We start from the raw sequence: 26,177 nt of genomic DNA on the forward strand, positions 1-26,177 counted from the left end.
ACAATCAGTTTATGTGTAGGGTCTAAATTTAATGCAGACAGAGCGATATTGTTGTGCATAAAACATGTTCAAACAATGCAAGGAATGCAAAACATGCTAAATAAACAGGATCACTTGGCACGTCATTTCCTGCACAATAGAGGAGGTAGAGCAGACATGGGAAAGGTTGTTTGGTACAGGGGCTACATCAGGCTTAAAAAGGAATAATTCATTTACTCACCCTCATGGCAACCTGGATGTGTATGACTTTCTTACTTCTGCAGAACACAAATTAAGATTTTAGAAGAATATCTCCATACAATGAAAGTGAAACGGTGCTAAAATATTGAAGCTCCACAAATCACATAAATCAGCATAAAAGTAGTCTAATCCATGTTAAAGATCATTTTTTAATTCCTTTTTTACTAATTATCCTCCCTGCTCAGTCAATCTCCACTTTAACATTCCCTTCCTTCTTGTGTTTTTGGTGATTCACATTCTTCATGCATATCGCCACCTGCTGGGCAGAGAGAAGAATTTCTAGCAAAAATTGACTTAAATATTTTCATAGCAATTCTGAAGTCATGGATTAAACCACTGGAGTTATATGTATTACTTTTATGCTGCTTTTATGTGCTTTTTGCAGCATCAACATTTTGGCACCCCTTCACATACATCAATTGTACCTACAGAGCTGAAATATTCTTCTAAAAATCTTAATTTGTGTTCTGAAGAAAGAAAGTCATAGACAGATGGCATGAGAGTGAGTAAATGATAAGAGAATTTGAATTTTTGTGTGAATTATTTCTTTAAGTACACAGGGGGTGGGGTGGGGCACATTGTCCTCCTTTTGAGATACAATGTTCAGCACTGATTTAGTTCTTGTAATTTTAAGACAAGAAATAGCTGTGTTCCCTGTCTGTTGCTCACTTCGACGTTGTGTCGAATTAAGCGACACTAGGACACTAGGGGACTTCTTTGAAGGCCTCGGTTACCTCTGAACTTGACAAAAGGCCAATGAGAAATTGGCAGACAGAATTTTCCTGTTCCGACCCCAGACATACGGGTATAAAGGGAGCGAATCATGCATCTGTCCATTCAGATTTGTTCTTTGGAGCCAATAAGTTGTGCGATCAGTGAGCTGAGATCACTTACTGTTCCACTCACCTCTGCAGAGCTAACGCTGTTGGATATACGGCACATACCTACCACCCGCCCCTAGTACGCTCGTGGTGAGAGCAGCGTGCCTCACGGCCAGTCTGTTTAATCCCTCGGACTCCGCGAGCTGGATGATGATGGCTAGATGATTGGTTCCCTGGGTCAGGGCGCCACTCACAGCCACAACCACGGTTCGTTTCTTCCCGGAGGTGCATGACGAGTTGACGATGCCGTAGAAGGCACCTTTTACTGCGCAAAACCGGCTTCCTCGCCCCTCCGCTCTCACTAACCTCGACGGCGGAGCAACTACAAGCTGTCTCCACCCTGCATGCCATGGCCCCCCTGCAAATCCACCAGACCAAGGCACTTAAAGATCTGCATTTGGGTAGTCCTGATCCTGATATGCTGCATCAACTGCACTCGACAACCAATTGTGCCCCCTGGGGCCACAAAGGTCACAGCGCCATCACTCGGATGGGCGATGGCCACCCTTGTGGTCCAGGAGCGTCATCAATGGCTGGACCTGGTCGAGATATGGGAAGTAGACAAAGCACGCTTTCTCAATGCCCCCGTTTTCCAGCTCGGTCTGTTCGGCGACACCGTTGAATACTTCGCCCAGCAGTTCTCAGTGGTGAAGAGGACCACCGCTGTATATACACGGGCCGTGCTCCGTCTGCTCGCCGAAGGCGTCCTACTGCGGCTTCCAAATCTCAGGCAGCTCTGCCTCAACCTGGGCCCAGCTCTCAGCCCCAGCATTGCGTGCCCCGCAGGAAGCGCACAACCCCCGTCTCCCGAACGTCCTCGAGGACCCGGAAGACTCCCTAGAGTTCCTGAGACGGACGACCCAGGGAACGAGGTGTTTGCTCTAGAGCTGGCGAGCAGACCACTCCATCCCCCGGTGGAGGGCCTGGAGGAGAACCTTCAGTTAAAGACATTGTCTTTACTGCACCCCCTTTGGGCTGCGGTTCCCACATTCTCAAAAATAGAGCAATTTCCTCTTTTCCTGGGTCACCTGGCCCTCAAATGCCGTTCTCACGGCAACCCGGTGCCACACTCCAGCAGTCCCGGCATACCCGGACCTCTCGCCTCCAGACCCACGACTGCTGCCCCCCAGCCGACCGGTTCTTACTAGTCCAGAGGACGCCTACACGGGACCTCCTCCTCATTCACTAACCCGCCCCTGCCGGGTGTGTGGAGCAAGGTAAGTGCTTTGAGACATTTCTCAGCACCAAATCCTCGGGACACGCTTTTTGCCTCCTGACGCTACACTACTTGCTCCGCCCTGCTGCAAGGCCTCACCAGGTATGTCAAAAACGATTGTCCCCTTAGTGCCCCTTGCACAGAGCTTGGACGCGTGGCTCTCACTTGCCAACCCATTGCGCTGGCTGGCCAGGACCATTCGACTCGGCTACACGATTCGGTTCACCAGGCCCCCGCCCCCTTTTCACCGGCGTCCGCTTTACCTCGGTGCACGGCGAAGACGCCAACACCCTGCATGCAGAGAGCACGACTCTTTTACCAACAAAGACACGATAAAGCCTGTCCCTCCAGCCGAGATGAAGAAGGGTTTCTACAGCCCTCACTTCATCGTACCCAAGAAAGGCGACAGCTTACGTCCGATCTTGGACTTCCGGGTTTTCAACTGGGCCTTACACAAACTCCCGTTCAAAATGCTCACGCAAAGACACATTCTAACTTGCGTCCGCATCAAGATTGGTTTACAGCGGTAGACCCGAAGGACGCATACTTCCACGTCTCTATCTTGCCTCGACACCATATCTTCCTAAGGTTCGCGTTCGACAGCCAGTACAAAGTCATCCCCTTTGGCATGTCCCTGTCCCCTTGCGTCTTCACAAAGGTCGCAGAGGCAGCCCTTGCCCCGCTAAGGGATGTGGGAATTTGCGTACTCAATTAAATCGATGACTGGCTCATCCCAGCCCACACTTGAGTGTCACTATGTGCCCAGGGCTTCAGGTCAACTGGGAAAAGAGCAAGCTCACCCCGGTTCAGAGCATCACTTTTCTTGGCATGGAGTTAGACTCAGTCTCAATGACAGTGCGTCTCACCAAAGAGCATGCTCAGTCAGTGCTGAAATGCCTCAACTTATTCAAGCCAGGCACAAATAAAACAATTTCAGAGGCTCCTGGGGCATATGGCATCCTCCGCGGTGGTCGCGCCACTGGGGTTCATGCATATGAGACCGCTTCATCACTGGCTTCAGACTCGAGTCCTGAGATTGGGCATGGCGGCGCAGCACGTACCGTGTGTTCATCACCCCGTTCCCGCCCCTGGACAGACCTCTGCTTTCTGCGGACAGGAGTCCCCAGCAGGTGTCCCGACAGGTTCTGGTCACCACAGATGCCTCAAAACAGGGCCCCGTCCAGGAGCCGGTGGCTGCGTGCCAATTGCACACGGCGCCCCGGCTGGGTTGGCACATCAATTCCTAGAGTTGCTGGCTGTAATCCTTGCCGTGAGGAGTTTTCTTTCGCTAATACAGGGCAAGCACGTCTTGATTCGATCAGACAGCACCGGTACAATAGCGTACATAAATCGCCAAGGTGGCGTGCGCACTCGTTATATGTCACAACTCGCCCGCCATCTCCTACTTTGGAGCCAGCAGCGAACCTCAACAAGCCAGCGGACGCGCTGTTGTGACTAGGTACACTCAGCAGAGAGTGGAGGCTCCACCCCAAAACGGTCCAGTGGATTTGTGAGGGGTTCGGCAAAGCACAGATTGAGGGGTTCGGCAAAGACCTGATTGCTTCCCAAGAGACCACCCATTGCTCTGGTACTCCCTAGCGGAGGCTCCCCTCGGGACAGATGCACTGGCACACAGCTGGCCCCGGGGGCTGCGCAAATACGCATTTCTCCCAGTGAGCCTAATTTCACTGGTGCTGTGCAAGATCAGGGAGGACGAGGAACGAGTAGTCTGGTAGTCCCCTACTGGCCCACATGGAATTGGTTCTTGGATCTCACACACCTCGCTACAGCCCCTCCCTGGCGAATTCCCCTGAGGAAGGACCTTCTTTCTCAGGGACGGGGCACACTCTGGCATCTGAGCCCAGACCTCTGGAACCTCCACGTCTGGTCCCTGGACGGGATGCGGAAGAACCTGATGTTGTAGATATGATCAACCAAGCCAGAGCTCCCTCTACCAGGCAACTTTACGCCCTTAAGTGGTGCTTGTTCGCAAATCAGTGTTCTTCCCGGTCTGAAGGCCCCCAGAGATGCACAGTCGGGTCAGTGCTCTCGTTTCTGCAAGTGAGGTTGGATGGGGAGGCTGTCCCCCTCCACCTTGAAGGTTTATTTAGCAGCCATATCGGCTCACTATGACGCAGTGGACGGTAAGTCCCTAGGAAAGCAGGATCTGATTATCAGGTTCCTTAGAGGTGCCAGGAGGCTGAACCCTCCCAGGCCATGCCTGTTCCCCACGTGGGATCTCTCCATTGTACTTTCAGGCCTTCAGAGAACCCCTTCGAGCCACTAAAATCAGTCTAGCTCAAAGCCCTCTCCTTGAAGATGGCCCTCCTGATCGTGCTCGCTTCCATCAAGAGGGTTGGGACCTGCAAGCGTTCTCTGTCAGCGACACTTGCCTGTATTTCAGTCCAGCAGACACCCAAGTCGTCCTTAGACTGTGACTGGGCTACGTGCCCAAGTTTCCTATGACCCCCCACGGGGACCAGGTAGTGAACTTGCAAGCGCTGCCCTGGGAGGAGGCAGACCCAGCCTTTTCATTGCTGTGTCCGGTGAGTGCTTTGCATACCTATGTGGACCACACGCAGAGCTTTAGATGTTCTGAGCAGCTATTTGTCTGCTTTGGCGGACATTTGAAAGGGAACACAGTCTCCAAACAGAGGCTTTCCCACTGGGTCACTGATGCCATCGCATTGGCCTATCACACCCAGGCCGTGCCCACCCCATTGCGGGTTCAAATATGAGGGGCGAGGAAGCCGGTTTTGCAGGACCCAAATATGACATTTCTGTCAAAATTTACTCACCCTCATGAAAGAATTTGCTCCGTTTAGTGTTAAAAGCAACGCAAGTCCTCACATGCATACCTTTGTCAACAAGCTTCTCACATCCACTTATAAACACTCAATGGACATCAAGATTTTGAATGTAAAGTTACTTACATTTTGGGAGCTTCTCTTCAGAAAACGTTAAATATGACGCACAAGCTGAACGGACTCCCTTGCAAATTCAAGAATCCTGGCTAACCCCTGAGGCAAACCTGCTACTCATTATTTCACATGCAAATGTGCTTTGCGGCAAACTCTTGATTGTTGCCACAGATTTGCCAGCAGTGGCAAATTGTTGCTGCAGGTTCACCAATACCTGTGAAGAGTTGCCAACTTCTGTCAGAAATTTGCAGTAAATCGCAAGGTCATTTGCATGTGAAAATTATGAGTGGCAAATTTGTGGCAAGTTTGCCAGATCTCTTGATTTTTTAAAAGGGGCTACTTTAATAATTATTTGGGTCCTTTGGGTCTTTAAGGTGACTCAATATCTACTGCCATTATATTAAGAAGACAGACCGGGATATTCATTAAAAATTATTCTTTTGTGTAAATCATTTGGGTTAAGCCGGCACCTCACTAGATTATTTTTCCAGTGATTTTCAGATGTGAGCGTCATTAACATAATCGCCGACCAGTGGTGCATTAGAGTCTGCTAACGGGAGGTCAATAATCACTTGACCTTCGGGAATCCCTGCTGAGTGAATGGTTACAGAAATGGGGAAAAAAGATCCAACATGAAAGAAAAAATCATTCTGTCGCCAGGGCGGGCTCTTGTGTTTCTTCAAGTGACCAATAAACTTCTTATTGTAAATCACTTTTAAAATTGTTTATGCCAGTGCTTTTTAAACTTGTTTAGCATGGGGCCCTCCTTGTGTAAGGTGCATCCGTTTGTGGCCCATATCATTGAACCCATACCATATCAAAACATATAATTTAAAAATTAAACATGTAAAATTGGAACATCAGTTTAACATCACTATAAATATGCACAGGTTGTCCTAGTGAGAAAGCAAGGTAAGAGTGTCTTTCCTTGCAGAGCCTGTAAATCAAGTCATCCTTTACGTTAAGATGTGCCCTGTATTTTGTCATCATGGTTAAGAAAGATGTCTCACAAAAATATGTGGTTAGGAAAGGCAACAATATTCTTTTGTTAATATTTATAATTATAAATATGACACCTGAATTTATAATCTTATATAGCACCATCAGAATAAAAATTCCCTAATTAATCTATCCTAATGCAAAATCCTTTTAAAAATACACTTTTTTTTTTTGCATCAAAAACAAGGTTTCACTCTCACACATGGATGCGTGCCAGGCCCTGCTCCAGCTCTAAGATATAAGGTGGGCCATCTTAGTGGGCCGAACATTTGGAGGAGTGGGTGTAGATGTCGAGGTGGGCCAAGCTCATGAATGGAGCCAGGCCTGGTGCTCTCTCTCTCTTTCACACATGCAGACTAAGAAGAGATTGAGGGTGAAGCCGAACAGTCTAAAGGAATAGTTCAATAGTAGTTTAATAGGAAATGTCATTCACACCATCATATCACTCCAGAAGATATGTATTCAACAACCAAAGTCGTCTGGAGCACTTTTATATTGCCCTTATGTGGATTTTTGAGTTTCAAAATGTTGGCACACATTCACTTGCATTGTATGGACCTACAGAGTTGAGATATTCTTCTAATAATCTTCACATGTGTTCTGCAGAGGAAAGAAAGTCATACACACCTGGGGTGGTCTGATGGTGAGTAAATAGTGTCAGAATTTTCATCTTTGGGTAAACTAACATTTTAAGCAGTTTCTTTTGTGCTTGTTTTTTAAGCAGATAATTTTGAACAATCTATCAATGTTTTTGTGGTAAACCTATCCATATGCCATCCATATGACTCCAGCGATTAAATTAATGTATTCTAAAGCAATATGAGGGATTTTGTTGCAAAACAAAATCAATAATTAAGTAATTTTTCATTATAAACCATCACTTTCGGTAAGCTTTACGAGAGGGCGGAGTTCCCCTTTCACTTGTGTGACGAATTTGCGATGTTACGGACATAATCTCACGTTCTTCTCTCAGTTGAGACATCCAGGATAAGCACACAAATACACCATTAAACAATCAGATGCAAATACAGATATACACCAAAACCAACTAAGCTTTTGTACAGTGTTCCTTCTACTCAGTTGTAGAGTGTCGCACATGCATCAGTTCTTGTGTGAACATGCCAACGTAATTACGTCATCCGCACATACCGCTGTTGACCGGAAGTGATGCTTTATAGTTAAAAAGTACTTGGATATTGATCTTTTTGACACCAAAAGCATTCGCGTCACTTTAGAAGACTTTAATTTAACTGCTGGATTTGTATGGATGTTTATTCTGACTGTCTGTTCTTTTTGTAGCTTTTCAAAAGTCTGATCACCATCCATATGCATTTTAAAGACCTACTGAGCTGAGATATTTTTCTATTTTTCATCAAATGTGTTCTGCTGAAGAAAGTCATACACACCTGGGGTGATCAGGTGAGTAAACAATGAGAGAATTTTGATTTTTGGATGCACTAACCCTTTGACAACTGCTTGTGTATATATTGTAGTGAGAAAAGTATTTAAAAAATAAGACTAAAAAATGGAATTGGTTCTTGGATCTCACACACCTCGCTACAGCCCCTCCCTCTGTGCTTAAATCTTTGACTTGAAATTTTTGGAATTTGTAAAAAATTTACTTAGTGACACGAGCACTCCAAAACAAAAAAGTAAATGTAGCCTAAAAGGTCTTTTGTTGTAGTTTTCTACCTGAAAAAGTGTGACACCCATTTTTAAAGTAAAATAGTTCACATAATGGGGTTAACAGTTAACAGTTAAGTGGTTTCTGTGTTGAATTTTGTATTTATTATTTAGTAAGTTTGCAATACACTAGTTCTTATTTCACTTGCTCTAGTGTAGTTTATGCAGTGGCAAATATCTGACTTGCTGGAGAATGTTTGTGCATCACAGGTTAGTTGTAACATTGGGGAAAGTACAAATCGAAAAGAATAATTATAAAGTCATAGTCAGATAAGAATATTTATTACCGTAAACCTGTATTCAGATAGGTTTTAGTGACAATAGTCACATTAATAAGGAGAGAAATATTACACAAGGGTATTTCAGACACTGCAATCAATTAAAATGTACAAATTCTTGTTTTTCTAACCTCTAGTAAATACGGGATGCAAATACAGTATAGCCATAGAAAATGTCAGAGTATTGGGAAATATTTCAATCAATGTAATAAAGAAGCTAAAAACAGAGAATTACTGTTTATACAAATGCAAGGGAAGAGAACAATTTATGCGAACATTGGGCTAAGGACTGAGATTTTTCTCAGGATTATATTTCAGCACAGACTCAGAGCAGGGACGGATTATGACTTGCAAAGGCCCAATAATCTCAAGCCCCCCCCTCCAAAAGTTGTTGGCCAAAAAAAGGGGGGGGGGGGGTTACATTTTCATTGTTGATGGGTATACGAGTGGGGGGGATTGCCAAACTTGATGCCGCATCCTTAAAGCCCAGCCCCCCAGTCAAGTACCCCCTCGGTACATTGGCCCGGTCGGTAATCCATCCCTGACTCAGAGATTTGTTTTGTGTTATCTCAGTTTTTTTTCATGTATGAGGAAGATGCCCCAGCCTTCATTGTTATGATTATTTCCTAATAATTCATGCTAGTATATATTACACCTGTGTGTTCAGCTTCATCTAATCAGTGTAATAAAACAGTAACAAAACAGTTGCTGTCCTTACTGGAAAGTTATTATGAATTCTGGGTAAGCCTGTACATCATTGAAGATTACAAACATGGATGGGTTGCTTTGGTTATCAGTCACACTGTTATAGAGATCAACACTGTTTGAGCTCTTCGCAGGGGGAGTGACAAGGCCTGGTTTTCCTAGAGTGAAGTCCCCAACAAGCACCCTGGCGAGATACATGCGTCGGAGTCCATTGGCATCAGGTTTAGAGTAGCCTTTGGCTGAGTAACTTGGATCAACAGCAAAATATGAACCATTCCCATACATGGCTCCTAAACCACAACAAGAGCAGTTGACAGTTAATTCAAATGACAAATTAATACAATTGCAAAAAAAAAAAAAAAAAAGACACTGAATTCTAGCTAGTACCATGCATGCCAGCGTAGCTGCGATTGAAGCCATGATGGTTGATGTGATCGGTCTTATCAGGGCCAGTGCCATGGAAGAGAAGCTTCTCATTGTTTTTGTGCTGGTTTTTATCTTCCAGTTCTTCCTTTTTGATCATGTAGTTCTTCCAGAGTGTGCTGTTTTGGACTCTTTCAATCTGTGCATGAAACACACATGTAAGCAGAATAACTATTCAGCTTAAACAAACATCACTATTACATTGAGGTACTAAATGTAGTACAAAACACAGCAACACTAGAAAGAACTGATCTGAACCCTTTAAAAATGATATATTTACATCTATTATGTGAGTTTAGGCCAAACATATATTTAACCTTAATTTGCACAGTTAAATAAATATATATACTGTATATAATAGAGACTATGGCAAGTTGCAATATAAGGAGGTTGTCACAAGGGCTACATCTTAGTAAGTTTTTGAGTCAAAAACTGTTCTCAGCACAAGAGTATTTTTCATAAATGTCATGTCAGGGCAAGTTTTCTCATGTATTTTAAATAGTATAAAAGAATGCTATTTTTAAGTACAGTATTCATTGACCAAAACAATGGTTTAATATTTTTGGTTTCACAATTGTTTTACCGTTTACTTTTAGCTTAAAAGTCTATAATAAACCCTGTACACACTGCAGCGACTTGTGTACATCGCTTGGGCGTTCCCACTGCTGTCACTCAACGTAATTGGTGGACTGCTCGTCTGGCCATATCTTTTAAATTGTGATCACAGAGAAGATATATTGCCCATAAAACCAAGATATAATTCTAATTATTGTCGCAAAAAATGATATTCTGCTATGGAAAGTGTTGTTACATAAACTACAGCAGTGCCCAATGCATTGAATCATTAATCAGATTAGCGATCTATCAATGTACAAAATCTATGAGTCAAACCCTCTCAGACTGAAGTACAGAGCTGCCACAGAGCACTAGACTTAGTACCTAAATACACATATTCACTTATGCATGCATGTTAACCTAACATCTTCATGTTGGGAAAAAAGCTATTGGACACATTATTTGTCATCTACACGGTATAGTGCTTCTTTTTTAGTGCTTTCTATTTAAAAATCTATTCATCACATTTGCAGTGGTTTTATGGATGTTTTAAAGTTATGAGCCATTTTCATGATTTCGCCTAGGGCCCCACAAACTTGCCCTGTATATGGTTATAGACAACCAGTCCCGCCAGAGGGGGGGGTCAAATGGTACAAGGGCCCATGCTAATGTCTATAGTTGACCCTTAATGGGATCAAGTACAACAATTTACTTACTGACTTATATCACTGAAAATAGAATGCATATGTATTAACATGATAAATACGTAAATGTTTTTGTCATTAAAACACAACTTGTCATCTGATTCTGATACCCCATCCCCCGCCGTTATTGTGAAAATGGTTCGGTCGAAACACCTGGCCAATCAGATGTGCGGAACACACACGATGTGCATTGTTCAAAGCGAGGACTGACTAGAGAGTCAAATCGCCTCATCAAAGACTAAAATCAGTGGCACAAAAAAGAAAAGAGAGCAAAAGTGAACGAGAGAGGCGATGGCCAAATATCTTGCCACGCTTGAAGCACTAGGTATGACAGACGAAGATGAACGTGGCAAAAGCGAGGAGCTAGTGTAGACAAGCAAATAAAACTGCAGCTAGATAGCTTAACCTTTAAATAACATTAGCACGTTCACTTAACTAGATAAGATATAAATATTAGATAGATATAAATGCCCTTTTAAGTAGGGATGGGTACCAAAACCCGGTATTAAACGGGCCCGGTGCTTAATTATTAATGTCCGTTGTAATGATAAGCTCCGACATTACGTTTCTTTTTAACATTTTGGTGTAATTTATAAGTCACGCTTCGGCAAACTCTCTACTCTGTTTCGGAGCTGCGCTTCATACACAAACGGGGTGACCAGATCCAAACAAACCAAATGTGGGACACGTTACCAATGCTGAGAAGTCATACATTTTTTATATGACGTCTATCTAAATAAAAAAATAAACATCGCAATTTTCCCTGGCGCTATGTAGGCGGCAAAGACGGTGACAGGTCCACCTGCACTTGACCCACAAGTGCGCAGTTTGATTGACATCAAACACAGCCCCTTGATGACAGCCTTCATTGCTTTCTTCACAGCCAATGGATACAATTATTTTATTGACATTTTAGATTTATTTCCAGTGAGATATTGACTTTGTATAGTGAATTTGCTGTTCATATTACTGTTGCTACACTAGAAACAACATTCTTTTAAAAAATGATATATTTTTATCAATTATTTAATAATTAATAAAAAACAAACCGATAACGAGTATCAATCAGAGTAATAGTATTGATAAATTCCTAACGATACCCATCCCTACTTATAAGGCAATTATATTGCAACCTGCTGGAATTACTAAAGCTTGCAATTAGCTCATTTTTAGGCTTTAAGTCAGCAAGAAAATAATCAGAATCTCCCTATGATGTCACCCTCTATCAGAGGGAGAGACAGAATCCCCACCATGCAGAGCAGGTCCACTGAGTGAGAGACTAGCATCCCTATACAGTGAGTGAGTGAGTAACACGGTGGGTGTTGGTGGTAGAAGGTGCTGGAGTGGGTGTGGATGAGGGCAGTGCCGTGGTAAGTAGGGGTTGCTGTTTTTTTTAATAAATAAAACAAAAATCATTAAGAGGAAGAAAACGCTCTTTATTAGAATATTAGTTCTTCATTAGATCTTCCTAATTTGGAAAATGTTGTCCCCCCGTCCATAAATCCTGATGACAACTCGTATAGAACAGTAAATTGCTCCCAGAAACTTTCATTTCTCATCTGTCTTGCCTGAACGCGACTACATTACCACAAAGGAAACAGGTGACATGAGCTCCACTGAACACCGTCTTCACTCCTATTGGCTGTCACTCAAAAAAGTCGCTATACATTTGCATAGTTAAACTTTGAAAGTTTAAACGTTTTCATCTTTCGCGTCGCTCACCACGCTCACATACAGTATAGTTGGCAGAGGTCGCAAGCTCTCATTGAAAATGAATGGGATCATGTCGCTGGATGTGTGTACGGGGCTATATGCAGTTTAAAGACTGATTATGACAACTTACACTTATAATGTAACAACAAGCCCCACTATTATCACAAGAGTTCCATTTGTGTTCAATTAACGGTTTCTTTTTCCCTGGGTAATAGTGGTGGAAATGTTCAAATTTTTTATTTATTTTTTTTGTCAAGACTTTGAAAGAACAGTTCACATAAAATGAAAGTAAATGGTGACATTCATTTCGCTGGAGAAAGAAATACAGATTTCTGAACACAAAATGAAATGACAAAATCTGCCTTTTTGGGTAGACTACCCTATAAGTTATGTGCCCTCAGAAAAACTGACTGTCAAAAATAAACCTACCATGAAAAATGTTCACAGGGGAAAATGTTGTGACAACTTGCCCCAGTCTTCCTGTATATACTATTATGTAATTAACCTTAGAGGATTACATATTAATTTCTCTTTAGCCAGTCTTACTGTAATGATGTTAAAGGTCAGTCCAGTTCTGCTGAAAGCATTCTCCACATCTGCATATTCCTGTGAGCCTGCTGTGAGTTGTACCACAACAACTGACTGTCCTTTCATATCATCCCAATGTGAAGGCAAAGTGTTTTGAGTTACTGAAGCAGGCAAAAAAAAAAAATAATATATGAAAAACCCCAAAATTGAGTAATTAATCTTTGCACATGAAGACCTTATAAGTGTCTAAACAGAAAGAGAAGTTTCACCTTCAGCATTGCTACACATAGCTAACTTTAATTCCAGCTTTACCTATTTTTATTAAAAAAAAATACTTACCTTCCAGATCTACTCGCTTTACTTCGAACTTCTTCCTCTGTCCTATGGCAACTTGGCGAATAAAATTGACATCAAATTCATCATCATCAAACTTGATTTTCACTGAAGGTTGTTTATTCTGAAAGGCCATTTCCAGATCAAAATTGGTGAGCATATCAAAGGATTTGAGGTTTTGCCCACGATCCAGATATTTCCACTCAACCATGCTGCTGACCATAAATGCATCACGTTTTCGTTTTTCATTCCTCTCCATCTTACGGATCATGTCCCGAATACGATTCTCTGCAATGTGTACGTCTCTTGTCAGTCCCTCCAATGTAATGACTGAGTCTTGGCCTTTCTTCTCAAGTTTGAAACTAACTGTGAGCTCCCTCTGCATGGTGTTCAGCATTTCTACATCCTCTTTGGTGAAATGAGCAATGGCTGGATCACTGATGGAAATTTTCATATGCTCCTTTATTATCAAGGTGTTGATCATTTCGCTGGCATTTCTTAAGTCCTCTGCTGTCTCCCCACAAAGTTGGAACACAACTGGCTCAATTTCCTTGCTCACTATTACAAACTCTTCATTTGTGGGATTTTCAGAACTGTACCCAAATAAGAAATCTTATGTATGTCCAGGTACATGTTTGATGGAAAGAAACATAAAGGGATCAATCATATTAAACTCACTAACAAGAATTTATCAAATATAAATTTTTTATATAGATTTATTTACTGACTTTTAATCTTGCCAAACATGCTTTTATCTTCCTCCACTTTCTCACCGGATCTTCTGAGCATGCTTTGATGGAAGTCAGGTACCATGCTTGTCTGGAATATAAGGAACTTCACAAACTTCACATGCACCGCTTTCTTTTTCTTCACAAAGTCAACAAATGCATCAACCATTGCATCTGCAACATCAGCTGGATTTGCACCACCTTGACCTAAAGGGTTAGAGGTATATTTCAAAAGTAGATGCAGGGATGTAGATGTAAAACTGGTAATACACACATAATGCAAGCAAAAGAAGAGTTTGATAAAAGTAAATAATCACTGTTACTGCAACTATGTAGAAAAATGAAATAACACACAGAATGTTAGGAATGTTGCCATTGTTACCTGTGCCAAGAGCTGGGAATGCAACGGAGGTAAATTTGTTTGCCTCACACAATTTAAGAACAGACAAAACACCATCCTTTATGTCCGCTGGACTATTACGCCAATAATATGGATGATGTTTCCACATGGGAGCTGCCCAGCTGAGGTCACAATCTCTGTTTGCTGACTGTTTGATGAGCGCACTATGGAAAACAAATATAACAATAGCATCTCAACAGCATGGTTCATTAAATCTATAGTAATGCATAAAGTGTTTAATTAAAATTGTTATCAAAATAAATAGTAAATCTGAAGAAATACAAACCAATCTGTAAACAATCCTGTTCCACTTGTAATCCAGCAGCATCTAAAATGGCCTTGGAAACTCCTGAATTACAAAGGGAAATAAAATGTTATATTATATTGTACATCTTACTAGTAACATTATTATATTGTCTTTGAATTTAAATAAGACATTTCAATTATAAATTAAACCAACATTCATCAAAACCAGTAATACTATGTTTGAAGTTGGATTTACCTGCTTTCAGAGAAAATGTCTTATTTGAAGAGTTGACAATGGCATCAGTTTTTTCTTTAGTTATGTCTCCTGATGAAACCTCTAGGATCACTTGACCCACATGCAAAGTGTGAACTCCGAGAGAGGGAGTGGAGACTTTGCCACGCAGTTCTAATGATAAGAAGAAAACAAAAAAACAGAAATGTATGGAAAAATATATATATATATATTTTTTTATTTTTTTTTTATTCTGTCACTAACCTGATTATATAACTATCCTGTGACACTAGATTTATTGAACTGAATCTATTTCATACTGTGAGTGCAAATGATTAAAACTCATCCTAGTTTGTCAGGTATGTTAGAACGTTTCCTAGTGACCACTTGGGGCAGCAGTGTATGTTTTGTTAGAATTGTTTTGAATTTTGAAACTCTAGACTGTTAATTTCTTCTTTGGTCCCTGATCCACCCATTTGTTTTTTATCTGTGCATGCTTAAACTATTATTATTATTATCTCTTTTCACAGGTTGTCTGATGTAATTCTTGAATGCCCAATATGAATTTCAAAACCCCATTTAACTTTTGTAAATAAAAAAAGCTCAGTAATAATTTCGGCTAAAATCTCTGTGACTACTCAATGAATCTCTCAATGAAAAGATTTAATCAGATTTTGTTTTTTTGTTTTTTTAATTCTTCAAAATATTGCTTTTATTTTAAACAAAATAAGAACCATTAGTGGTAGGTGATATACCGGTATATACAACTGTTAGTTCCGGTCCTCAAATCTGAATGGACGAGAGACATTTCATGAGCACTGATGGGTCTGACACCATCAGCACTCGGACGCTTCACAGTGTGTATCACTCCGCTTGTGTTCGTCATCCTAAACTAAAGTGTAAGATCCGTGCATATGTGTTAATAGCTAATGTAAGCTATGTGTCTCTTTTTACAGCTTTATTTTTTTCTTCATTACATATATTAGCCAGCAGGTGGTGGCAAAATATAATTTTTGTGTGTAATATGAGCCAGTTGGTGACGTGAAGTGAATCCGTTAGTCATTGTTTACATGCAACAGCACTCCAGGACTCGGCCTACGGACTTGTACCTGCGGCCGAATCACAGCAGTGCTGATGTAGGGCCATATCGCACTCTTGCTCATGTGATATTGCTTAAATACATGATAAACCAGTATTTGCAACCAGCATAAATTTTGGATTATCACCTGTATCACGGTAATACAAAATCGCCACCAAGTGACAAGAAATGTGCACCTCATCCTATTCACGTCACAAGTACGTGGTACACTGTTGGAGAAATGGAGGAGGCGGCAGAGTGGCTTCTGTTGAGCCTTGAGAGAACTGAGGAAATAGGGTTTTTCAGGTGGGCTATCTGACATGTGAAAATTTGGGGCGCCGAAGCAAATTCAGAGACATTCATCTTGCGTTCTAATTAAACAAGCTTCTCATCAGACACACACAGCTGTGTTTTACATGATTATCACGTATGCTATATCTGAAGCATGAAAGTGTGCACAAATTCATGCTTCACCCTTTGTGCCCCACAGACCGGAGAGCTAAAAGTGGGATACCACTACTCAATGTTTTCTCTCTATCGTGGCACAAAGTTCAAAATTTGTGTGACCCATTTGAATTCTACCAAAGTCTTTCTAGCAAGTCAGTCCACTGTCGGCCATCTTTGGACTGGTCTCGGAAATCTATTTCCTGTCATGCCAGTGCAGCTCCTATCTACTTGAATAAGGGAACACCGAAATCTCAAAAACAGTTAAACAAGATTAAGATCAAAGAACATATTTCAAATCAGCAATTAAATTTGATAATATTGGAATAAATTGTTCTTCTTTACCTCATATTATGCTAAAACACACAATTTCCCAGCTTATATAGCTAATGCTCATACGCATTAGTGAGTTTACTGACTCGTAGTTTAAACCCGTTGTTTATCCGCAGATTAAAAAAATGGCATACCTGGCCTAAATAGTCATTTTCTAATCTTCTTACTCAAATTTTGATGAGCAAAATTAACACAACACAGTATGGTGAAAGACTGGACTTGATTAACTGGAGACGACAATCCTGACCTAAAAAAGCCTGCTCAGTGGAAAATTAACTTACAAGCACGCAAGTGAGAGATGGAAGAAGAATGAGCAGCCTTCTTTTTTAATAGGGACAGTAATTTAAGAGTAGACTTAAATCTGTAAAAAATGTTCAAACAGTTTAATGGGGAAATATATTAACCAACTAGCAATTCCAGTGTTGACTAGCTGTATCAGAACCATTTAGTCGACTAGCCTCGCACATTCCTATATAGTATATTTACTAATGGATTATTTCCTTTGTTGCATTGCTTTCAGAAGATGTTTACAATAAACTAATACTACTAGTCAACATCAGACTGAAATGTGGCATAATGTGAAATGTATAATTATGGTAAGGTTGAATTTAGTAATCTAAATTTAGTTGTTTTTGTTTTTTTTCTTTTTACTCTGACTATGTTTGTCATGTTTTAAATAAAGAAATAATTATATAAGTGGAAGTCATTTTCTTTTATAAAGTACTTGATTAAATTACCATTATTATTAATACAATTATTTTGATTATTCATAAATAGTCATTACAATATGGTTATTTAATATATCAACAAATTTTTATTGACTTAAAAATGTTTTACTATATCGTGATATTTGGCGTTATCGTGATGTAAAATGATTCATATCATGATATAAGATTTTGGTCATAACTAGTCACCATTCACGTCATTGCATCTTTTTTCCACACAATGAAAGTGAATGGTGGATGACTGAGGCTAACATTGCTTAACATCTCCTTCTGAGTTCCACAGAAAAAATAAAGTCTTATGGGTTTGGATCAACATAACAATAATTTAAATTTTGGGGTAAACTCTTCTCTCAAAGGTGCTGTAAGTGATTTTGTTTCATAGAAAAGTAAGCAAAAGTGTTCCTACTCCCTTCAAGATATTAATTAAAAAAGTGTCCTGAGATATCTCACCGGTCTCTGTGACAGCTGAAGACATTGTAAACAGCAAACACATTTTTTTCCGTGGACCACAGACATTGATGCTTTTCACCCGTCAATCATTTTGCTGCTCCTCATAGTGTTGTATTAGAAGCTAATCATTAAGGCTACAATTCATAATGTTTGTCCATTGAGGGTGCTATTGTGCCACTGTTGAATTTGACAGCCACAGAATGCTGCTCTTTTGCTCAGATTTGGTCTCAAAATTATGTTTGGAATGCTTCAGAATCCTAAAATCGCTTACAGTACCTTTAAGGTTTAAACTGTTTTTAAGTAAGTGTGAAGGACATCAGATAAAAAAGTTTTACCAGAGGTCTGTAATGAAGAATTTGCTTTAGGCAAGAAATGTTGATTTCCCCCTTTTGTGATGGGACCCTGAATCCCATGTCTAAAGCTGTTGGTAAAGCACTGCAAGATAAAGCACAAAATGGCATTAACATGACATTAACAAGATGTAGTTTAAACAATTACAATTTGGTCATACAGTGTAGGAAATGATAAAAATGTGGTTTATTGTTTCTTTGGCTTTGAATAGCTTCCTATCATGTAAAAACTCACCGCAGCAATTTCTTTGTCAGAATGGTGCACAATCACAGTTACCTCACGAAGGTTTTGAGGCGTAAATTGCTGGAATTCACTCAGCATGATCTTGGCCACTAGATCCTTGGGAAAGCCAAGGTTCCCAGTACCAATAGCTGGGAGGGAGATTGAGGTCATCCCCTGAGCGTCTGATTTTCCCAGGCAATCTCTAATTATCTGAATTAGTACCTTTCATCATTTAAAGAAAAACATCTGTTATACTCCTTTAAGAAGTATTGCCAAAGTAAACAAGTAAAGCCTACACAAGTCAATTTGCAATATCTATTTAACAATTTCAAATCAACCAATTGCATTGCAACGCTATTTCTATAAATATTAAGATTTAAAAACAAAAAAGGTAAAGGCTAAAAAAACATTACTAGGCTAAAATTGTTATTCTCTCTAACCTCATCTTCTGAGCGCTGTCCACCATTCCAAAAAGGGCAAATCACATGGAAGACCTTTGTACATTTTAGGTTATAACCATTTGTGATGACTGTGTCTCCATATTGTGGAATGTCTAAGCGAGCAGTTCTAGTGACGTCTGACTGAAGCTGATGACCAGCAGTCTGAAGGATTGATCTGGAAACAGCACCTTTACTAAGGTCCAAGTCTTCTGATATAGTGTTTACAATTACATCAGCCTGTGGGTGAAACAAAGGAGGCACTTCTTAAGGTCCATCAATAAACAGACTACAAAAACATTTCCTCATGAAAATGACTTCATCAGCTTAAATTGAGAATGTGCGTATGTGCATTAATGTATTGGGTATATACAGAATGTTGTTTGATTACCACCAAACAAAAGAAAATTTAAATTTGAGCTGACTTAATGTCTTGTACTGCAAAGTACATAACTAAAAGCAGTAGTTCTTCAATAATGTTCTACAATTAAAATAAGAAATATAATGTCAGTTAGGTCCGCTTGGAAATTTGTTAAGGCCTTGTGATTGAGAAACATAAGTAATCTAGTTCATTAGTAATCTAGGACTCACTTACACAAGCATCCTGAATGTTCCCTTTCCTCAAGGTGATTTTTAGTCCCGCTTGTGTTGTTTTGGTCTCAAGAACACCTTCAACGTTCTCTGATCTAGTAGGATAAAATGAGCCTTTGGTTTCTCCTCTACCATGTGCTTGTCTTTCAAAGTCTTTATTACCATGTTCATTTTTTGGTTCATAATTGTGACTACTAAAGTCTTTGTTTCTATGTCCACGATTACCATATCCATGATTACCATGGCCACGACCACGAGGGCCTTGAGCTTTGTGTCCATGGTTGCTTTTCCAAGGAGGTTTAGATGAGGGATGATGAGGGAAAGTCATTTTAGGGTTAAAAGCAGCAAACTCCTTTCTAACGGCATGAGCCATGGCTTTCACAGTGCTGTCACTGTTGTCAACCAAATGGATCTCAGTCAGGCTGCTCCTTGATCCACTGCGGTTATGATCTTCGATGTATTCATGCACCTCCTTGGCGATTGTCTCAGTGCAAAGTTCGAGAGGACAGCCAAATATCCCTGAGCTGATTGTAGGAACCGCAATGGAGGAGCAATTTTTGCTTGAAGCCATGTTCAAACTTTCCCTTACAGCATGTCTTAGGCATTTCACTGCAGTAGGTCTGTCTGAATCACTGAAGCGGGGTCCAACAGCATGCACCACATATTTACAAGGAAGTTGACCAGCCTCAGTGATGATGGCATCTCCAGCTCTTAGACGTCCATTTACTTTAGTGTAGAGATCACAACATTGCTGCAGATGTGGTCCAGCAGCTTGGAGAAGTGCTAAAGCAACACCACCAGTGTGCTGCAGATCTTCATTAGCAGCATTGACCACAGCATCAACATTTAACTTGCAAATGTCTGCCTTTTTGACTGTAACAGTTACACCTCCTGTCATCTGAACCTCACAAGACAGCTGCCCGAAATCTTCAGAACTACCTTTGTAAAATTCATCCTCCTCATCCTCTGTCATGTGATCTTCCTGGAGCACCACCACAAATCCCTTTCCCTTCAACAACATTGAAAGCATAATTCTACCTTGCTCCATGAAGTACTTCTTTGCCCCTGCTTTCTTAATGATCAATGTGTCAGTGTAGAGAGCATCTGCCATTTTTATGAAGGAGGTCATAGCTGGCTGGACAAATGCACGCTCGCCGGATAGTTTGATCCAGGGTCTCTTTGAATTAAAATTTACTTCCACCTTATCAGATTTTAAAAAACTCATCCAGTCCTGTGATTTTTTGTCTTTTATGAATTCAACCACTGCGTGTGATTTGACACGAACTACATCTTCAATTCTACAGTGATTCGCAATGAAATCTCCTAAATTTAAACTGACCTCTCTTACTGGTTCTCTGAATCCAGACACTATTACTTTGTCTCTCTGTGCTGAAAAGTTTATCAGCACAGTTCTCTTTTTGGAAGTGTTGTATGAATTTTGCAGTTTTTTATTGAGATCCTGCCACTGTGGCAATGCAAGGACACCCTGATCTTCTACAGTGAGGATGTTGAATATAAGAACCATTCCTAGCTTCTTCTCTGCATCAGCAAGTGCTCTTTCTGTGCTCCCAAACAAAAGAATATCTCCATTTTCGACTGTGTAGGCAGCCCTTATTCCATGAGATATAAACAAATCTCTGGACATCTCATCACAATTCATTGATCTCAAGAATTCCAGGATTGAACGGTCCATCCTTAATTGCTTCTGTTTCATTTTTAATTTCTTCTCAAGGATATCGTTCTTGAAGGTGAGAATTTCCGTTTTAAGACCTGATAAAACCAATTTGTTCAGGTCTTTTTTGTAGTCAATGTGCAGTTTTGGAGAACTCGTAGTAGCACCTTGCATGTCATCGTGCACAAGCAGAAAGTACATGGCAGGGGACATATCCATGTCTTCTGTAACACTTTTCCTCTCTCTCTCCATCTGAGTTGTTGCTCTTTCTAACATTTTCTCCATGATGGATTTCAGGCCAATTACATCATGGGCCGCCCCTGCCAGTGATACAATCCCTTTAGAGCCATCCATATCTATAAAAACCATATCTGTCACTACTTCCTTAATTTCACCCTCCACTTTGGTCCACAAGGTGTTCAATACTGGCCACTCAAATGCTGTGTAGTTGGAGATCAATTTATTGAAGGCATCTGAGGCATTCTTACTCCAGCCATCAATGTGTCTTCTGGTTATACCTTTCTCTTTCAGCAATGCTGGATCAGGACTGAGAAGAACATCAGGTTTGTCCATGTTTATTTGGCTGAAATGCGAGCTCATCTCGTCTCTGATAAAGGAAATCAGCCCTTTCTTTAGAAGGAACTTCCTGATTGCAGGATGTACACTGACTGTGATGGGATCAGGCAGCTTCCATGTTGGCCTGTTGCTACCATACAATGCCGTACCCAGTGATTTAAAATATGGATATATCTTGACTGGAACATTGCAGATGGTATGCTCAATCTTCAAAACTTTATCCTTGGCTGAAAAAGAATGAAAGCTGCAGGTCAAATGAAAATTTACTGATGTTGTGCAGAGGTAAAGAAATGATGACCACAAAAAAATGGATCAGAGTAGTTGTGTCTTTGAAGTAGAATGGTCTGCAGGTATTTTGAATGTTAACAGACACTAGCTATATAAAAAGATGCCTCCTTTGAGAATCAATAGGCATCATACTTTATGAGATATAAGAGAACATGCCTCTTGAATTCCATGTCATCCCATAAATAAATAAAATGTTAAATTTCATATGCATCTCAACCTGTGTGTGACAGCAAGGACAAGCAACAAATGAAATTAAATGTTTACCTTCTTCCTTCTTGAAGGTCATAATGGCTGCTTTCTCCGATGGAACTGTGATAATGTCTTCTACTGGACCACCCCATTTTTCAAAATACAGATCCAGCAACATCTCATTCGCCTCAGCTGGAAGATTCTCCACCCTCACACATGTGCTTCTCTCCAGTTCACTGGCCCTCATATTGTACTGCTGGAAAGTTCGATTTGTCCTGGTTTCCTCAAGGAACTTTCCTGCAGCTGTCAATGTAGCAGACACGTTTAATGAAGCTGTAAAAACTATACAACTATAGCTATAACAAGATGTACAACTATACATAAGGAAAGTTTGAAATGGGTTTTTTAATGTAATCCATACGACTCCAGTGTTTTAATATGTATTTTTAAGTTCAGCTGGTTTTGGGTGAGAACAGACCAAAATATAACTCGTTTTTCACTGCAAGACTTGCCACTGCAATCTTTAGGCATGATCATGATACCAAACTTGATTACACTTCCTAGTGCTTGACGAATGCACAGAGTACTAAATGGCACTATAGGAAGTGTAATCAAGCTTAAAATCATGATTGCCAAGGAGACTGTGTCAAGATTTATAATGAAAAAGGAGTTACATTTTGGTCTGTTCTCACCCAAACCAATTGGATCGCTTCAGATGACTTGGATTCTTATGGGTTATTTTGATGTTGCCTTAATCGGCTTTTTAGACCATCAAAGTTCTGGCCACCATTCAATTGCATTGTATGGACATACAGTGCTGAAATATTGTTCTAAAAATCTTCGTTTGTGTTCTGCAGAAGAAAGAAAGTCGAACACATCTGGGATGGCATGAGGGTGTTTAAATTGACATAATTTCTTTTTTGGTTGAACTAACTCTTTTACAATCAAAAAAATATAAAATATAGTTCAATATGCTAAGCTTTAAAAAAAAGTAAAGCTTTCATCTTGAATACAGCTCATTCTGAAATTTGTGACATTGTGACATTACAAGGAATAATACCACCTAACCACATTTACACATCATTGATTCTCATTCTGTGTTCAACAAATTGGCCCACTCAGTTTTTTGTGAAGAAATATGAAGGATAAGATATTGTTTGTTAAGACCTGAAAATGAAGATGATTTTATTGTAGCTGGAATTTAACTTATGTGGAAAATCTCCAAATATTATTCAGTTTCTGGCACCCAGTGATAGAAACATGGTATTTGTGGCAACTTTTCAAAGGTAAATCCCCTAAGCAAGTATTTTTACTCATTTCACAAGAAAAAGGGCATCGATAGAGAAGTCGTAAAATTACAGTAGCAAATCAGTACAGCCTGTTTGATTCTAAAGGGTCAGAGACAGGGTGCAAATGGTCTAGCTAAATTAAGATTAAGCTAAATAAGGCTTTTGGTTTTGCAAGGAATCTGTATGTTTTCCACATGTGGGGAAATAAAATTATTTAAGAAATATGATATGACCCCTTTAAAGGTGCACTCAGTAACTTTTTGCTTGTGTCATCTTGGACTTACAGTGACACCTAGTAGTGTGGATGCAGCATAATTTAAAATCAGTAGTTTTCAGTTACAGATGCCTTTGTAGAAATTCACTATTCACAATCAGTCATGATTAATTTAATCCAAGAGTGAAAGAGTTAAATAACAAGATTAAGCAAGTAGTGTTCAGCTGGTCATGTGATTCTAAAATAGTAGCCCCCCACACATAATAAAACAGCTTTTATAAGGTTACTGATATTAATAAACTCCTAATCTCATGTGAGTGGTCATGATTTTTTACATATGCTCAAAAATTACTATTAATTTCTTTGATAGTGAAACTTTACTGAGTGCACCTTTAAAGTGAAGCTTTCCATTCCAAATATGGTTGTGTAAAGAATGTAAACTACACTCTTTTATATGAGTAAACACATGTCACAGAACAACTTACCACTGGGATTTTTAAAGGTCACAACTGCTTTGTTTAATTCTGGTATTAACTCCATGCTGATGTCATGCTCTGAATGTTTACTGATATTCTCCACCAAAAGAATCAAAACATCTTTTTGAGCATCATGAGGAGTATTCTCCAGTACAACAGCACTTGACTCTTGAGGGTCCTTCACATCCAACTCAGTTTGAGGGGCACTTTGATCTTAGGGCAAAATAAAAGTGACATGCATATTTATCCAAAGTCATACACATATATTATAGTAAATAATAAAAATGTGTGTTTGTAGGTACATCGCAATAACATGATAACCAAACCAATAAAAGATCACATGGATCTACACAAGCAGCCAGAATACAAAGTCCAAATAAATTCTTACTTGGTTCCTGATATCCGCATGCCTGCTCCTTCTGAAATTCAAACAGGTAATTAGGTAAATGTTGAACCCAATCAAACAAGTATGGTGAGTCATTTGGACTCCTCCCCACCATTTTCAGTGTTAAAAAACAAGAATCCTAGTGTCCTACAGTAACTCTACAATGCTAAGTCTCAAATTATATTGCTTGTCAATCATTTAGGCTTTTTTATTTTTATGATACTTTTACAGTAAATGTTCAATGACTAAAACAGTCTACAAATAGCAGATGAGAAGGGATTTGATTTATGGAGCATGGCCTATAGATTGTGCCAATATTTTAAGAAAACTCCCACCTTGATGGGCAAGTCTAAAACTCACCGGTTGTCCGATGTTGTCTGGCTGTTCCACTACATCGCTGGGTTTACTCACTTTCAACTTGACTTCGCACTTTTCAATGGTAATCATGTGTTCCGCCTTGGAGAGAACACCGTCTCGGGCTTAAACATAACAATAATACTTTAGTGAAATACATCACCGTGTCGCACTTTCTATATTTAAGCTTCCGTTACGCTCTAACTGCTTCATTAAACAACAAAATATACAAAATGAGCCATTTAAAAAACATTCCAGGCCTATGTTTGTTTCGTGTTTAGCACTTACTGTCAGATGATTTGAACAGAACCGTAACGGTGCTACTTTTCTCATCGTATTGCACAGCGCAGTCTCCTCCATTAGATTTCTTCTTACTTTGAAAGTAAATCTGAAGTTTACTTTTTATAGTTTTTGCGTGTTCAGTTCGCCAGTCTCCCTCTACGATGATCGGATAAGGATAATCGTCCATCATGAACAGTCTTCACAATGAGGAAATGACTGCGAATCTGTGTGTATATAGTTGAATCACTCCCTCCAGTTTATTTTCGCTTTCGTTTCTCTGATAACTAGCGTGAAACTGGAATACTTGTTGACTACAGCGAGATTAGGGATGGGACTGAGAATGTTCATAAAGGCTACCTTTGGCCCGATAAATCTAATGGGAAAGAATGCGAACACTTTCTCATAAAATCGACAAGCTGCAGCTACGTATTATTTTTCTTTTACCAATGACTCATAATGATGCTTACAAACCCAAAACACCCATTGGGTTTTAAGTCGTGTAAAGTGACCGCAGTGAGTTTTTTTTTTCAAGACGAGGTAGATGTCACGTGACGTCATCGCTTAAGTTTCGTTCGGTGTCGTGTGTGTGTGTGTGTGTGTGTGTGTGTGTGTGTGTGTGTGTGTGTGTTTAGTAAAGTGAATGTTAATAATTATTTTACGTTGATAATTATTTTACATTGAAAGAAAACATTTCATTTCATGGGAATAAAGATATGGGTCTTGAGTTTATGGTTAACCTTTTAATTTTGTTTGATACATTTCTTATTCATTAGCAAAAATGTGCACACTTATCCCCAACTGTCAAGATTTTAATTTTAGAATTTGAAAATTATTTGCAACCTGTTAAATAACAAAAAGTCAAAAGTTTGAGGTGATATGTTCACAAATCCCCCTTAAGTGATGTAATTTTTATGACTCTGATGTTACAATGCTATGTGTGTGCTATTATGTACCTGTTTGTGTAAACTTTGTCTCGAATAAAAAAAATTAATTATAATAAGATCGCTTTTGGCAATAAGTGTAGGCCTACCCTACA

At 40.0% G+C, this 26,177-nt stretch overlaps 1 protein-coding gene across 1 annotated transcript; it reads right to left on the reverse strand.

Annotated features, from left to right (window-relative positions):
- Positions 1 to 8,210: 8,210 nt before the first annotated feature.
- On the reverse strand, positions 8,211 to 25,360 carry LOC127636077 (protein mono-ADP-ribosyltransferase PARP14-like). The gene is given in 18 exon segments (XM_052116455.1): positions 8,211 to 9,213; positions 9,311 to 9,485; positions 12,865 to 13,007; positions 13,186 to 13,791; positions 13,908 to 14,114; positions 14,290 to 14,388; positions 14,391 to 14,471; positions 14,594 to 14,656; positions 14,810 to 14,959; positions 18,151 to 18,250; positions 18,401 to 18,610; positions 18,829 to 19,065; positions 19,421 to 21,891; positions 22,217 to 22,444; positions 24,130 to 24,333; positions 24,509 to 24,539; positions 24,866 to 24,984; positions 25,148 to 25,360. Coding segments are annotated over 18 exon segments (5,589 nt in total). The 5' UTR covers positions 25,332 to 25,360; the 3' UTR covers positions 8,211 to 8,932.
- Between the last annotated feature and the right edge of the window lie 817 nt (positions 25,361 to 26,177).

This window comes from Xyrauchen texanus, chromosome 43, assembly GCF_025860055.1.
Source record: "Xyrauchen texanus isolate HMW12.3.18 chromosome 43, RBS_HiC_50CHRs, whole genome shotgun sequence".
NCBI lineage: Eukaryota > Metazoa > Chordata > Actinopteri > Cypriniformes > Catostomidae > Xyrauchen > Xyrauchen texanus.